Raw genomic sequence first — 16,701 nt, forward strand, 5'->3', positions numbered from 1 at the left:
CATTGCTCTAGACCCAACTGCACATAAAGTTTGGGAGTGGGCACTGCGCGTGTGCTTGACCACTGAGCATGAGAAAGGTGGCTGGAAAGTCCTTACTGGACAAAATCTAAAAGAAGATTCTGAACGTTCCTTTGGGTCTCAGAATTTTTTTGTTGTAAACTTGATCTTTCCGCTTTCCTATCCATTGTGTTGGCGATACATAGCCTTGAAGTGAATGATCCTCCACACCAACCAGAGGTAGTTACTAGCCATTAACAACGGCGGCTGGGTTTTCTTCTCCCATAGTTCTACCTGTTGACCCAAGCCAAGATGTTAAGCAGCACCCTCTGCCACACCTATTGGAGTCACATGAATTACCTCCAAAGTAGACTCACCTCCGAAACAAGGAGCTTTCGAATTCAAGCATTTACTTAGAAGGCCCAGGGATGACAATCCATTCTTGGGCAATGTTAATTGAGGGTCTACTACTTTCCAGGCATACTGTAGGTGCTAGAGATCAACGGTAGTACAGCTTCTGTTGTGTCGCACTGTTTCTACTTTAGTGGAAATCGTTATCTCATGTGGAAAATTAACCTCATAACCATCCCGATAAAAAATGTGATTATAAACAAAATAAACATTCTAAAAGCACAATTGATGACAGTTTGCAATAAAGGAATTAATCAAAACTGAGGGTGTCGGGGTTTTGTTTCCTGATACTGTAATAAAATACTCTGACAAGAGCAACACGGAGGAAGGTTTAGTTTGCATACAGTTGGACCACAGCCCATTATAGCAGGGATGTCAAAGCAGCAGGACCTTGGAAGCAGCTAGTCACATCCACAGTCAAGAGCAGAGAGACAAGTAATACACACACACTTGCTGGTGCTCAGTTCACTACCTTCTCTCCTCTTGTTTTTTAATTTCTATATTTGTGCATATGTGTATTTGGCTTGCATGCATGTTTGTATGCCTGTATATCCCCTGTGTGGCTGGTGCCCATAGAGGCCAGAAGATGGCAATGGATCCCCTAGAACTGGAGTTACAGATGGTTATACAGATGTGTACACTAGAAGTTGTACTCTGCAAGAGTGGCCCTTGCTCTTAACCTCTGAGTCTTCTTTTCAGCCCCTCCTCCCTCCACTCTTATACAGCTCAGGAGTCCCTGACTAGGGAGTGATGCTACCCACAGTGGGTGATTCTTCCCAACTCAATAAATACATTCAAAGATATTTCCTCACAGACATATCTGTGGGTCAAACTGAACTAGATCACCCTCCTTGGGACTCCCTGGAATTTTTTAGATTTTGTCAGTTGACAATTAAGATGATCACAGTGGGGTTACAAAATCTTTCTCCAATGAAAAATGTTTGAATTGTGGTTTAAAAATGAGAATATTTGAGTTGGGCTTTAAATAGATCACAGTCATAAATAAAAGTATACATCAGGGTAGCATGCAGAAAAAAAATGTATTATTTCCTGAAACTGTAAGACAAAGAAAAAAATCTGTCAGGCATGGTGGCACACACACTTAATCCAAGCTTTCAGGAGGCAGAGGCAGGAGGATCTCTGTGAGTTTGAGGTCTACTGTTGTGAAATATTAGTTAAAGATGTGTTACATCTGTTTATGCTGTGGAATATTTATTTAACGATGCAAAGATGTGTTGCATTCTTTTATGTTGCATTTGTTTGACTCTGAAGCTGTGTTACTTCACTTTACTTGAAGCTGTGTTAAAACACCTGATTGATCTAATAAAAAGCAGAACAGCTAATAACAAGGCAGAAGAAAGGACAGGTGGGGCTGGCAGGCATAGAGAATACATGGGGAAAATCTGGGAAGAGGAGATTGAGGAGCAAAAGAAAAAGAAGAGGAGGACATCAGGGGCCAGCCACCCAGCTACACAGCAAGCCACAAAGTAAGTTAAGAAAGGTATATAGAAAGACAAAAGCCCAGAAGCAAAAGGTAGAGAGGATAACTTAAGAAAAGCTGGCTAGAAATAAGTCAAGCTAAGGCCGAGCATCATAAGACTCCATCCACAGAGTGAGTTCCAGAACAGCCAGGGCTACATGAAGGTGGGGACAACAGCCTCCTCTTGATATTTTAAAGAGAAATATTTTCAAAAGAGAGAGAGATGGAAAATATATTTGAAGAACTTAGAAAGCCAAGATTCACAAAAGAAAGATGATCTTAAGAGAACAGTGCAGGGGAGGATAGGGAGAACTTGGGGGAATGGGATGGTTGGGATAATGGAAGGATGGATATGGGAGCAGGGAAGTATACATCTTAATTAAGGGAGCCATTTTAGGGTTGGCAAGAGCCTTGACTCTAGAGGAGGGGTTCCCAGGGGTCCAGAGAGATGTACCCAACTAGGTCCTTGGGCAGCTGAGGAGAGCCTGAAATGGCCCGATCCTATAGCCATACTAACGAATATCTTGCATATCACCATAGAACCTTCATCTGGCGATGGATGGAGATAGAGACAGAGACCCACATTGGAGCAATAGACTGAGCTCCCAAGGTTCAAATGAGGAACAGAAGGAGGGAGAACATGAGCGAGGAAGCCAAGACCGCGAGGGGGGCACCCACCCGCTGAGACGGTGGGGCTGATCTATTGGGAGCTCACCAAGGCCAGCTGGACTGGGACTGAAAATGCATGGGATAAAACCGGACTCTCTGAATGTGGCTGACAAGGAGGGCTGCTGAGAAGCCAAGGACAATGGCACTGAGTTTTGATCCTACTGCATGTACTGGCTTTGTGGGAGCCTAGCCGGTTTGGATGCTCACCTTCCTAGACCTGGATGGAGAGGGGAGGACCTTGGACTGCCCACAGGGCAGGGAACCCTGACTGCTCTTTAGACTGGGGAGGGAGGGGGAGGGGAGTGGGGAGTGGAGGGAGGAGGAGGGAAAAGGGAGGCGGGGAGGAGGCAAAAACTTTTAATAAAAAAAAGAAGAAAAAAGGGAACAGTGCATAGTAATCTCCAATCTGATACCAACCCTGACTGTTTAACACATGCCTAAAACACTGAAAACAGTCAAAGAGTATCCAATATTGCTGTGATGGTGATGACAAGGATGATGATAAAAGATACTTTAGGGGATGGAAGAATGTCTCAACTGTCAAGATCACTTGCTGCTGTTCCAGAGGACTTGGATTCAGTTCCTAGCACCCTATAGCAACTCACAACTATCAGCAACTCCAGCTCCAGGTAGATCTGATGCCCTCTTCTGACTCTGATGGTACTGCAGGCCCATGGTACACATACATGCATGTAGACAAAATATTCATAGACATAAAATTTAAAACTGAAAAAAGGGGGATGCATGCCTTTAATCCCAGCATGTGAGAGGCAGAGGTGGCAGATTTCTGTGAGTTTGAGGCCAGCCTGGTCTACAGAGTGAGTTCAAGGACAGTCAAGGCTATACAGAGAAACTAACAATAATAATAATAAACAATAATAATAAAAAAGGTACTTTGGTACTCTGGGTACATACACTCAATTTAAGTTTTTTTTTTTTTTGGTTTTTTAAGACAGGGTTTCTCTGTGGCTTTGGAGCCTGTCCTGGAACTAGCTCTGTAGACCAGGTTGGTCTCGAACTCACAGAGATCCTCCTGCCTCTGCCTCCCGAGTGCTGGGATTAAAGGCGTGCACCACCATCGCCCGGCTCAATTTAAGTTTTAATGCTACTTTTCTACTTTCAAGTTTTATTCATATTTATTTTCTGTTCGAACACATGTTGGGGAACACAGATGCCACAAAGTGCACGCTGGGTTGGAGGACAGTTTGCCAAAGTTCTCTCCAGTCACATGGATCTCAGGATTGAATTCAGGTTGTCAGGCTAAGGAACAAGAGTCTTCACCCTCTGAGACTCCTCATCAGCCCTGCTTTTATTCTATTTAATAAAGATGACACAGTCACACCCACCAGAAAATCCCTCCTTTACTTTTACTTTTTAAAGGGGGGGGAGATGTTAAAAAAAAAATACCCAAAATGCTCACATTGTGGAGGAGTCATTTGACATTCCTTAACTTTTACTAAAAATACTGACAGGCTTAAAACCATGCAGAAACATTGGCAACAGTCCAGAAGTGGAATTCAACTACACAGCCGCTGATGAGCCGCATGGGAATAGCAAAGCTCAAGTCATAACCCTGCCAGTATGCCCCACATGTACATAAGCAGGTCACAATTCTGTAAAGTGTGTTTATTTATTTATTTATTTATTTATTTAATGAGAGAGAGAGAGAGAGAGAGAGAGAGAGAGAGAGAGAGAGAGAGTTCAAGTGGCTGCATGGAGGTCAAAGAAAAATTCCTGGGTGTGGTTCTCTCCTACCACAAGATTCAAACTCACTTGTCTTATTTTTTTTTTATCATTTATTGATTTATAGGGGTTTTGGGACAGAGGACAACTTAGGAGTGTATCCTGGCGATAGAACTCAGGCAAGCACCTTTAAGTTAAGCTCTCTTGCTGGCTCCAAAACGTTTCATAAAAGAATAAAGTAAGCAAATAAACTTATCCAATGCAATTTTCCAATTTTTTTTTTGTTTTTTTTTTTTTTTGTTTTTCAAGACAGGGTTTCTCTGTGGTTTTGGAGCCTGTCCTGGAACTAGCTCTTGTACACCAGGCTGAACTTGAACTCACAGAGATTTGCCTGCCTCTGCCTCCCGAGTGCTGGGATTAAAGGAAAGCGCCACCAACGCCCAGCGAATTTTCCAATTTATTAAAAGTTAAAGTTGAATTTGTTCTTTTCATGGAAATTCTTGTTTATATTGGGTTTTGTTTGTTTTGTTGTTGTAGTTTTAAATTGTTGTTTTTCTTTTGAGATAAGGTTTCTCTGTGTAGCTTTGGCTATCCTGGAACTCTCTCAGTAAACCAGGCTGACCTCGAACTCACAGAGATCTGACTGCTTCTGCCTCCCGAGTGCTGGGATTAAATGTGTGCACCATCATCCCCCACCTGTCTGTTTATATTGTATACTGAATTAAAAATTTAGCGTATCTCTCTGACTTTGTCCCCACTTACTCCCACAAGTCCCCTGCCTTCTGCACTCATATTTATGGCCATCCCAAGACAAGAAAAACTAATAAAAGATGATCTGGAGTCCATATTGTTTTTTTCTTCTATCCACTAGAGAGTGTGTTCTTAGGTGTGTTCTACTAGATAAGGGAACTGCCACCTCAGCTGTGTGTCATTATATCCCTAGGTCTCACATTCCTGAGTCCAATGCCACCTGGGAAGTGTACTCTTCAGGAGTTTTGCATACAGTCTCAGAACTCTACAATAATAAATCTAATCTAATCCTACGGCACTTACAACATCCCAAAACATAGTGTGTGTGTGTGTATGTGTGTGCACGCGCCAAATCCTTGAAACAAGGCAAAGAGTTCAACAGGTACAACCAAATAGAAATATAGTGCCAAATACATAAGAAACAAATCAACTAGCCTATCCCCAAGTTTGATATTATCATACATTGCAGGTGGCATCAAGGAAAGACTCTTAGTCCTCACCTTCAGACCTATACTGTTGGCAAACTGAAAACCTGTCCCCAGATTTTAATCCCACAGATTTCTGTGCGTTCAAGGCCAGTCTGGTCTTCAGAGTGAGTTCCAGACAGGTTCTAAAGCTACAGAGAAACCCGGTCTCGAAAAGCCAAAAACCAAAACAACAACAACAAAAAAACACCTGAACCCATATCAGCCCTTTCAAATATCCTAAGCTATGCTTTTATGCCTTCATTAAGGTTTTTTAGGCTACTTGCATGACCCCAACTTCTCCAGAACCGAGGAGATCTTTATCCCTTAATATCCAGCTCACATGATCTAAGCCCTCATTCCATATGACTCTAAGGGAGCTGTCCACTCCTCAAATATTTCTAAGAACCCTGGGAAATGTTCCCTACAAAATATATACAAATATATCCTATTCTTTGTTGCAAACTTATTCGAGACTATCTTTAATCCCAGCGCTTGGGAGGCAGAGGCAGGCGGATCTCTGTGAGTTCGAGACCAGCCTGGTCTACAAGAGCTAGTTCCAGGACAGGCTCCAAAACCACAGAGAAACCCTGCCTCGAAAAACCAAAAGTCTTGCTTCTTAAAAGTTCTCTTCCTTCTGTATGAAAATTATTCATGAACTCATTTTCCCAGAGGCAACCTCTTCACACATTTTTATAAGTGTAAAAATTTTGCAATAGGCACCCTCCCAAATCTCAAAGTATAGCTAACATCACGTTTGCAAATTTCACTGCTGAATTCGAGATAACACTGGGGGGGTGGGCGGAGACAAAACATTACTATTCTATTTTCCTAGAATTTCGCTGAACTTTATCCAAGAATTCTCCACCAGCCACGGTGCTGCAGAAGGGCAGATTCTTTCCTCAAGCCAAGAGACTTCTCCGCACTGCATTAAACAACGCTTCCCATTTGTGTGCGCGTGTGAGAAACTGTGCCTATTAGAATACACGGTGCAGTTGTGTATGTGGAGGTCAGAGGACAACCTCGGGGCCCGTCCTCAGTCACTGTTCACCTTTTAACGGAAGGGGAAGCGGGGGAGGGAAGACGAGAGCAAAGCGGGGGAGGAGAGTAAGAAGGGAAAGGGCGATGGGAAGAGAAAGGACACAGAGGAAGGGAGGGAGGCGGAAGTGAGAGCTTCAGTGTATTTTATCACTTTGTTGGAGGTGTTCGTTTCAGCAACTTGTTGAAATCCCACGGCCAAACAACAAACCACATCAATCAAAACCAGAAGAAAAGGAGAACTGAGACCGGAACAACTGTAACATCGTGAAGAACCAGGATGTGGCACCGAACCGACCTCTGCTACTCCACCCAAGAGAGGCTGTCGCGAATCCACGACTGCGCAGGCGCCGACCGTGCTGCCGAGGCGCCTTTAAAGTGTGCCCGGAAGTGACGCGAGTCGTGCTGGTCGCAAGCTAGGGAAGGGTTGAGCGAATCGCTGAGGCTAGCGGGCCCGGCGGGCGTCCTCGGCCACTATGAGCTGCACGATCGAGAAGATCATGACAGACGCCAAGACGCTGCTGGAGCGTCTGCGCGAACACGATGCGGCGGCCGAGTCCCTGGTGGACCAGTCGGCCGCTTTGCACCGGCGGGTGGCGGCGATGCGGGAGGCGGGCGCCGTGCTACCCGAGCAGGTCGGGCCGGGCCGGGCCGGGCCGCGCCCTGGGGTGGGCGCGTCGAGGAGCGGGAGGGTGGGGTCGCCGTCTGATTTATCCTGGTCCGGAGGGCAGGGCGGGCGTGAGAGCTTCCTGTGCGATGGGTGGGACTGCTGCCGCCTTAGCAGCACCTGCCTGTGTTCGCAAAGGCTTAATCTGTCTGTCTGTCCAGTATCAAGAGGATGCACCCGACGTGAAGGACATGTCTAAATACAAACCTCACATTCTGCTGTCCCAAGAGAATACCCAGATTAGAGACTTACAACAGGAAAACAGAGGTTAGTCGGGCCTCTGTGTGTGCATTTGTGTAGGACTTTTTTTTCCCGTGTCTGGTAATACTTTGGACGTTCTTATACAAGGGCCTGAACAGTTCACAAGCGTGCCTATCTCATGTCTATCTAGGGTCCGCGCTAAAGAGGGTCATCTGGTAACAGTAAAATTTATTCGATTATTCTTTTTTAAGTCTTCTGATGACTTTGAAAGAGTTGTTTAGTACAGTTGAATTGTTAGATATCTGGGGGCGGGGTACATTCCAGATAAAGGCTCATATAACTAAAGTTCAGAGTCTTAAAATGTAAGATTTCAATATTAATTAGAGTGAACACTAAAGTTAAGATTGGGGTTTTGGGGGGATTGGTGTTTTGTTTTATGTTCCTGTGCTAGACAGAAGGCTAGAACTTTGTCTCCAAAATATCCATATCTTGGGATATCCAAAGTACCTTAGGCTTGGTAGTTGACAACAGTATGGCAGTTGTCTTACGGAGACCTTTTTACATCTTCCATCGCACTATATTCCCCTGGCATCATTTTGAAGTCGACAACCCGAGAGTATTTACACAACGCAGTTAAGAAACAGGTTCACAGGTGCCAGCAAGTCATGGTCCCAGCAGGTCATGGCCCCAGCCAGGAGGCCTGAAAAGCCAGGCGTGAGGATCCATGTGGTGTAAGGAGAGAATCGGCTCCTGGAGGTTGTTCTCTAACTTCACATCTACACTGTGGTGTTGGCACTCAAATCAACAAAGTGTAATCATTTTTATAATAGGCTTGTTTTGCTTCTGAATCTTAAGCAAGTAAATTAAAAAACTGAATTCAAATCCGTGTTTTGTGATTACATATCCCATGTTACTGCTACAAAACTCTACCACCCAGAGCGTTTTTCAGGTGACGTCACCACTTCTGGGGGCTTGCATACCGACCCCCAACTTTGGAGTCACAGGATCCCGCGGAGTCTCAGCAAGCCCCAGCTATTAAGAGGTTTGCCTTGAGATCTGCTACACACGTCATTGCCCAGATGTTTGCTTTTTTGTTAGAGCTATGGGTTTCCTTGGAGGAACACCAGGATGCTTTGGAACTCATCATGAGCAAGTACCGGAAACAGATGTTGCAGTTAATGGTGGCTAAAAAAGCAGTGGATACCGAACCGGTTCTGAGAGCTCACCAGTCTCACTCCGCAGTAAGAACACGCTGATAAATAAATTCCGAATAAAACAAACCGAAACCTCGAGGTTGTTGTTGTTTTGTTTGCAGAAAAGCATGTTCCTCTTTCGTGGGTTCCATAGTCACTCTGTCTGCCGGAGGCTTTGTGAAGATAGGAATGAAAGGGGATCAGGGGCCTCACATCCTTTTGAGCGCATCACCTCCCGCACCACGATCTTTTTCAGCCTGAGACAGAAAAGGTTAGAGCTCTAGGCCAGCCTAGGCTAGATAGCAAGCATGATGACAGCTAGCGTTGAAGGCATTCAGTGAATAGTTGGCTGGTTATTACCTGTATATTCTACTAAGCCCTAAGTTTATAGTTATGGGGACATGAGTTCAGTTTCATCCATATCTTCCACATAGCCAGCGCTCACTAACTTCATTAAATTACTCACGATACTTACTAGGAGTGTGGAGGATCTAGTTTGTTTTATGGCTGTTCCTATATTTTAATCACTTATTATTTAATTTGGAAACACAGTAGCTATTTTTCAGTTTGTAGGGTGCTTCCTTGTTACATATTTGCATTCTAATCTACAGTTCTGACATCGGAAGCTGCTGTTTACTACAGTGGAAGAGGCCGTGTGTCTCACCTTCCATTTAACATTTTTACTGACTTACAAGTCTTAGGAAACTGGGATGTTTTAAATAGTTGAATGTTTTTAATCTCTAAATATTTGGGTTATTGTCTGGTTTTTTGTTTTGTTTTTGTTTTTCTTGAGGCTAGGGCCCATTTAGTACAGGCTGGCATTTTAACTCCTAATCCTCCCTCCTCAGCCTCCCAAGGACTAGGATTACAGATGTGTGGATAGCAACTGCTCTTTGAAAGATGGAAATTATTTGAAATACCACAGACTAATATTATTATGACTCAAAGTATAGTGTAATTGAGGTGTAACTTCTGTAACGACTACTAAATGAACTCCTCCCAGTTTATTTCTGCAAGGTTTTTAATAGACCTAAAATTCATAGTGCACATGCTTTTTGTGGTCTTCATAACTAAAACCTATTTTTCTTTTCATCTTGTTTGCACAGGAAATTGAAAGTCAGATTGATCGAATCTGTGAAATGGGGGAAGTGATGAGGAAAGCAGCTCAGGTGGATGATAACCAGTTCTGTAAGATTCGGGAGAAACTAGCGCAACTGGAGGTAAGGTGGTTGCTGTGTTAAGTTCACCCTTCTTTTCCTCATTTATTTTGTTGATTTACAATTTTTTTTACACAGTTCTTATAGGTCTCACATATGTCATCACTATACTATCACTACAGTGTATTAATATTTTCCTATTTACAAGAATGTCTCAAACTAGGCAATGGTGGCTCACGCCTTTAATCCCAGCACTCAGGAGGCAGAGGCAGGCGGATCTTTGTGAGTTTGAGGCCAGCCTGATCTACAAGAGCTAGTTCCAGGACAGGCTCCAAAGCTAAACAGAGAAACCCTGTCTCAAAAAAACAAAACAAAACAAAAAGACTGTCTCAAAAAAGAGGAAGGGAGTTGTCTCAGAATGTGGCCTGGACTGGTCTAAAATGCAAAATTTTCCTTATCAATCTCCTGTGTTGCCTCAGTAGTATTATGCTGGCCATAATACTAACAGTCTTGATGTTCTCTGTGTCCTAATGATTTAAAATTACAATTTCTGCTTTATACCCTTTTCTGGAAAATAATAAAGTGGAGTCAACAGCAATCAATGGAAATGTCAGTTGTGGGGTTTGAGACAGAGGTTAGTCGGTAAAACCCTCAGGTTTGACTGCTTATTTCAAGTGCTGTTGTGGGACCTTTAAGAAATTTTTTTTTTTGGTTTTTCGAGACAGGGTTTCTCTGTGGTTTTGGAGCCTGTCCTGGAACTAGCTCTGTAGACCAGGCTGGTCTTGAACTCACAGAGATCCGCCTGCCTCTGCCTCCCAAGTGCTGAGATTAAAGGCGTGCGCCACCACCGCCCGGCACCTTTAAGAAATTTTAAACGGAAAAAGAGAAGGTCCCTGTCCAAACCTAGTGAAGGAAGGGCAGTAGGAATGGTATGTAAATGTTACAGGAAAGATTCAGAAGACCGAGGCTGAAGAGATAGCTCAGTAATCAAGAGCACTTACTGCTCTTGCAGAGGACCCAGTTCTCAGCAGCCATTGGTGGTTCACAACCATCCAAAGCTCCAGGTCCAGGGATCTGATGCCCTCTTCTGACACTCAGATGGCGCACATACATAGGTGCAAGCAAAACACACACACACACGTGAGTAACCTGACTCCGGAGTCCGGAGAGAAGCAGCTTATGTGATGGAGGCTTTGTTGATCATGCTCTTCAACCTTTTGGTGAAACTAGAAATGTTGTAGTTTATCAGTTTGTCCTGCAAAGAGCTGGACATGATGGCACACACTGTAATTCTAGCACTTAGGAGATAGAAACAGAAGGATCATCCAGGTCAGCCTCCATGACATCAGACCCTACCTCAAAATAGAAGAGAATTGTCTACAGAGGTGGTAAAGATGGAGTGTAAGGCGGCCTATCTAGATAGAAATTAAAGGAAGTGATAGGTGTCAAGTACCAAAAGTACTAGCTGAATTATGGAGCACTTGTTGCTCTTACAGAGGCCCTGGGTTCAATTCCGAGCACCCACGTGGTGACTCATAACTTATGTAACCCTAGACCCAGGGTATCCAGTGTCCTCTTCTGACTTTCTAGGGTATTCACATGGTACACAGACATACATGCAGGCAAACACACACACACACGTATGTATGTATGTATATGTATATATATATTTAAAAAGAAAAAAATGTTTTTGGTCTTTCAAGACAGGGTTTCTCAGTGAAGCCTTGGCTGTCCTGAAGCTCACTCTGTAGACCAGACTGGCCTCAAACTCCCAGAGATCCCCCTCCCGAGTACTGGGATTAAAGGCATGCACCACCACTGCAGGGTGGGGGTGGGGGGAGTTGTAATTGTTTAAAATCTAGGTGTGGTGTTGCATGCCTCTAATCTCAGTACTCAGAAGGCAGAGAGAAGCAGTTATCTGTGAGTTTAAGGCCAGCCCAATCTACATATCAAATTCTAGGCCAGCAAAGTCCATTTAGTAAGAATCTGTCTCAAAAATATTTTTTTAATCATTTAAAACTTTAAAAATATTTTTCTTCCTTTTGGCCCTAAATACAGTTTAGCATTTAAAATACAGAAACTATCCTTTTTTCCCAGCTTGAAAATAAGGAACTTCGAGAATTATTGTCCATCAGCAGTGAGTCTCTTCAGGTCGGAAAGGAAAGTTTTGTGGATCCTGCTTCTCAGCCCATCAAATAACTGAACTTCTGAACGCAGGCTGCAGATGGTCCGTCCAGGAGAGAAGTGACGACCTCTCCATACGCCGTGTCCCTTCAAGAGTCCTGCCACAGACTTGACTTAGTGTTGATTAGAGGTTTGAGGTGGCAGTCCAGAATTGCCACTTGCTATTCATTGTCCACAGAACAGTTTGGGGTGTATTAGTGAACACAGAGGCGTCTCCCATTCCTTTGTCAGAGACTACATTTAGTTTCTGCATTTATATAAACTGTTGTTTTCAGTTCATGTTTGTTTTCACATCTCTGAAATCTGAACGCTTTATTATAAGCCAGTGATTTTATTTTATATAGGATTATAAAATTGACTTCTAAGAATTTTTAAGAGATCGAACTTTTTAAAAGTACATGTTTGGCATAAACCTGATTTTATTTCCTTTTTCCACTTGCAAAAGTGACATGATTCCCAGAAGTGGACTGGCAGCCCCTCTGAGTTGAGCCACTCATCTGTGGAGTTTGGATTCTCTCTGGTGCTAGGAGCTGGCACCTCGTGGTCGGGTGTCTTTACTCTTAATTTGAGAGAATCTATTCCTTATCCCTGGGAAATATACTTGAAATCAAGTCATCTGGGTTTGGGTTGTTTCTCCTCCTCCCCCAGGATCACACAGTCATTCAGAGAGTGCTGAGGAACTTGGACCTGCCCCGTCTGGTGCGGTCCCACGTGAGCACTTGATTTAAATGCCAAAAGTAGATTTATTTATTTGATCAAGTAGTCAGTTTCCCATCTTGTTTGACTAAGGAATCTTCGGCTTAGGTAGTTTGCCGGCTATGAAGAACACATAGTTTGCAGGCACTGTGCCCACTGTTGAATTGATACGGCTATGCGGGAAGATCGGCTCTGCTTGGCTGGCTCACGCTGGCGGGAGTGGTCTGCTGTCTTAGATGTGTTTGGTTTTTACATGGAAGCACTTTTATCACCAACAGAAAGTTTCTACATTCCCCGTGCCACACAGGCAGTTGAGAACAGCACTAAGATCCGGCTGCATGGAGGCTCTGCTAGTTCCCCTGTCGGCCTTCCCCTGTCCTGGTTTGCTCTGCTTTATACATAATCTCTTCTATGCTATTTGTTTGCCCAGAGTGGCTGAAAAATCTTAACCCTGTCAGTATTTGTCACAACTCAGCCCCATACCACATGAGAAAGGTGGTATTAAAAAAGATCTAGTGTTGTATATGTCATAAAGCTTCTTTTGTATCCAGAATGTGTTGAGTCCATCGGATCCCATTAGCACCTACTGACATAGAGCTGTGGACAGCTCCAGCTGTTGGCCTTGCAGTGTCCCCTAAGTGCCCAAAGTGTACTCCACAAGCCCATCAGGAGCAGGTATCCTCTACACAGGACAGCTGTCAATCGGGTTCCATAGAAAAGGGTAGTGTTGGGGGCTGGAGAGATGGCTCAGAGGTTAAGAGCACTGCCTGTTCTTCCAAAGGTCCTGAGTTCAATTCCCAGCAACCACATGATGGCTCATAACCATCTGTAATGAGGTCTGGTGCCCTCTTCTGGCCTTCGGGCATACACGCAGACAGAATATTGTATACACAATAAATAAATAAATATAAAAAAAAAAAAAAGAAAGAAAAGGGTAGTGTTAGCAGAGCCTGCTTCAGCAGTGTATCTGCCTTATGTTTCCTCTGTGCACCTTAGCCACCAGAAGAATCTCTTCCTTTTTGCCCTGGGAATACACTGAGCTTTCAGGGCCCTACGTCATACACACGCTGCCTGGTGTTAATGCTGTGAAGGTAATATAGAGCTAGTGTACTGAATGGAGAAGGAACGCTCTTCACTGTGTGTGAAGATGTTAATGTCCCTTGCAGTGGATGGAAGAATTTAGTGTATGAAATTATCTTTGCTAATAAACAAGTCTTTTGGGAAGATTTGCTAATTTTACTGAGTAATGAGTCTTAAGAAGTGTAGAGGGCCAGGCAGTGATGGCACACGCCTTTAATCCCAGCACTTGGGAAGCAGAGGCAGGTGGATTTCTGTGAGTTCAACGCCAGCCTGGTTTACAAGGTCCAGGCTCCAGAGTCACAGAGAAACCCTGTCTTGAAAAACCAAAACAAAATCCCAGCACCCGGGAGGCAGGTGGATCTCTGAGTTTGAGGCCAGCCTGGTCTACAAGAGTTAGTTCCAAGACAGCCAGGGCTGTTACACAGAAAAAGCCTATCTTGGGGGAAAAAAAAAGAAAAAAGAAAAGACAAAACAAACAAAAAAGAAGTGTAGAGGGACAGGGCAGTTGTGTACACCTGTAACCCCAACACCTAGGAGGCAGAGCAGGAGGATCTCTGAGTTCAAGGCCAGCCAGATCTCTATACAGAGAAACACTGTCTTAAGGGGGAAAAAGTGGGGGCTGGAGAGATGGCTCAGAGGTTAAGAGCATTGCCTGCTCTTCCAAAGGTCCTGAGTTCAATTCCCAGCAACCACATGGTGGCTCACAACCATCTGTAATGAGGTCTGGTGCCCTCTTCTGGCCTTCAGGCATACATGCAGACAGAATATTGTATACATAATAAATAAATAAATATTTGAAAAAAAAAAGAAAAGGGGGGAAAAGTGTAGAGGGGTCTTTTTCACATATATAACAACCTTGTCATAGATTTCGTAAGCAATTTGCAGTTAGCACAATATATTCTCAGTATAACCCTGCAAATAACGTATTGGTAAGGTATTCACTGCGGAAGTACCATATGCGTAATTTATCACTGAAATCTAGTTCCATGTTCCTTAAAATGTTGTTCACTCACCTACTGAAACAGAAATTTATGGATAGTCTGGAATTTACATTTTAATAATCATCCCAGAAGATGACAGTACCAGTTGAAGGCTACGGCTGCTAGAGCCAGCGAGATGACTCAGCAGGGAAGGGCGCCTGACACGAGGCCTGATGGCCTGAGATCAATCCCCAGAACCCATTTGGTGGAAGGGGAAAACTGAGAGTTGGAGATGTCACAGGCTGGTGTGCCTGCCTGCCGTTCACAGAGCACTGGTCTTGACACTCAGCACCAGGGAAACTAGGCACATGCTTCCAATCCCAGAACTAGAGGCAAAGGCAGGAAAATCAGGAATCCACAGTCATTCTTTGCTACATAGCAAGTTCAAAACCAGCCTGGGCTACGAGAGACTCTCTCAAAATACAGAACAAAATGTTGTGCATATAGCTATGATAGATCTGATATAAGTATGTGTAGGACACAGGAAGGACTGTTTAAACTTGAGAATCGCAGCAGTTGACAGAGGGGTGGCTGGGAGGAGACCTAGAAAACAGCTGCAGAAGGGAAGTCTAGACAGTGCTGCAATGGTTATAACTGCTGAGAGCTTTCCTGCATCAGATCCTCACAGAATCTCCATTTCAACTCTACAGTTCCTCACACACTAGAAGGTTCTTATTTGTCCAAAGTAGAGCCAAGATTCACACCCAGGCACTCTGCCGTGCATTTCTTAAACGCCAAGTTAAGTTGCCTTTAAATGCCAAATATTTTGTGGAGCTCACGGGTTTTGATCTGTTCTTATTAAACAAGGGCAAGAGAAACACCATAGCCTGTGTACTGGGAAATACCATGAATTCAATTTAGTTGAATCAACAAATAGGAATGCCCGGGCGGTGGTGGCGCACACCTTTAATCCCAGCCCTCGGGAGGCAGAGGCAGGCGGATCTCTGTGAATTTGAGGCCAGCCTAGACTACAAGAGCTAGTTCCGGGATGGGCACCAAAGCGACAGAGAAACCCCGTCTCAAAAAACAAAAAACAAAACAAAACAAAAAAAGATACAAATTTAAGGTTATTATTGTTATACTGTATATATATATATATATATATACAAATTTGAGGTTATTTTTGTTATTCTACATATGTGTTTCTATTCTTGTTTAAGGTGTTGTACCTATGCAGTTCATTTAACAATGTAATGTAAATTTTTAGTACTTGGAAGTTATTATTACAAACTATTTAGGATGATAAAGTAATGCAGGTTACTAGTTAGTCTTCTATAACAATCAGACTTGTAGTCACATTAGGTGTGTCTTCAAGATCAAACAGATACATTTTAGATAAACAGGTAAGTCTTCAAACACTTCAGAGATCCACAGAATACAGTATTTAAAATGTTTTAATAGCCAGGCGGTGGTGGCGCACGCCTTTAATCCCAGCCCTCGGGAGGCAGAGGCAGGCGGATCTCTGTGAATTCGAGGCCAGCCTGGACTACAAGAGCTAGTTCTGGGATGGGCACCAAAGCTACAGAGAAACCCTGTCTCGAAAAACCAAAAAAGAAAAAAAAGGATGATGGGCATTGAAGAACCTCCACATGGAGTTTGCTTTCTTTATTACAAAAGCTAGCCATTTGGGCAAGAAACTGCCCTTGCCTCAACTGCTGACAGTATGCCGTCCAAACTGGACCAGCAGGACACACAAAAAAGTGACTGCTGGACTTTGCCAAGACAGGATGGTCCTTTAAAAATGTTTACTTCCCAGCTAAATCTGTCAGATATTCTAGGCCTATAGACCAAAGACGGATGCCCCAACTTTGCGAGGAAACTTGGCCAACTGTCCATGCAGCCCTCTGTTTCTGTTGTTTCTTTTAGTTTTGGAAGTTGCTTGTTCTCCACTTCTTTTTTACTAAGGTAATGTTACATCCTTCTGGGGTCTTTAATTGAGTTGAAAACTAGATAGTCATAGTTTTCATTAGTTATAATAGAAGATAAATTAGGTACAGAGCTTTGGAGTCATCCAGATAGAATACATAATGAGGTATTTTCACACCAAATAC

At 43.6% G+C, this 16,701-nt stretch overlaps 1 protein-coding gene across 1 annotated transcript; it reads left to right on the forward strand.

Annotated features, from left to right (window-relative positions):
* The first annotated feature begins 6,708 nt into the window (after positions 1-6,708).
* Positions 6,709-13,790, forward strand: Sike1 (suppressor of IKBKE 1). Its single transcript, XM_057794181.1, has 5 exons — positions 6,709-7,127; positions 7,321-7,426; positions 8,459-8,601; positions 9,660-9,773; positions 11,808-13,790. Exons 1-5 carry the CDS (start codon positions 6,969-6,971, stop codon positions 11,907-11,909), a joined length of 624 nt encoding a protein of 207 aa, XP_057650164.1. The 5' UTR covers positions 6,709-6,968; the 3' UTR covers positions 11,910-13,790.
* The last annotated feature ends 2,911 nt before the right edge of the window (positions 13,791-16,701 follow it).

The sequence above is a fragment of the Chionomys nivalis genome, chromosome 18 (assembly GCF_950005125.1).
Source record: "Chionomys nivalis chromosome 18, mChiNiv1.1, whole genome shotgun sequence".
Taxonomy (NCBI): domain Eukaryota; kingdom Metazoa; phylum Chordata; class Mammalia; order Rodentia; family Cricetidae; genus Chionomys; species Chionomys nivalis.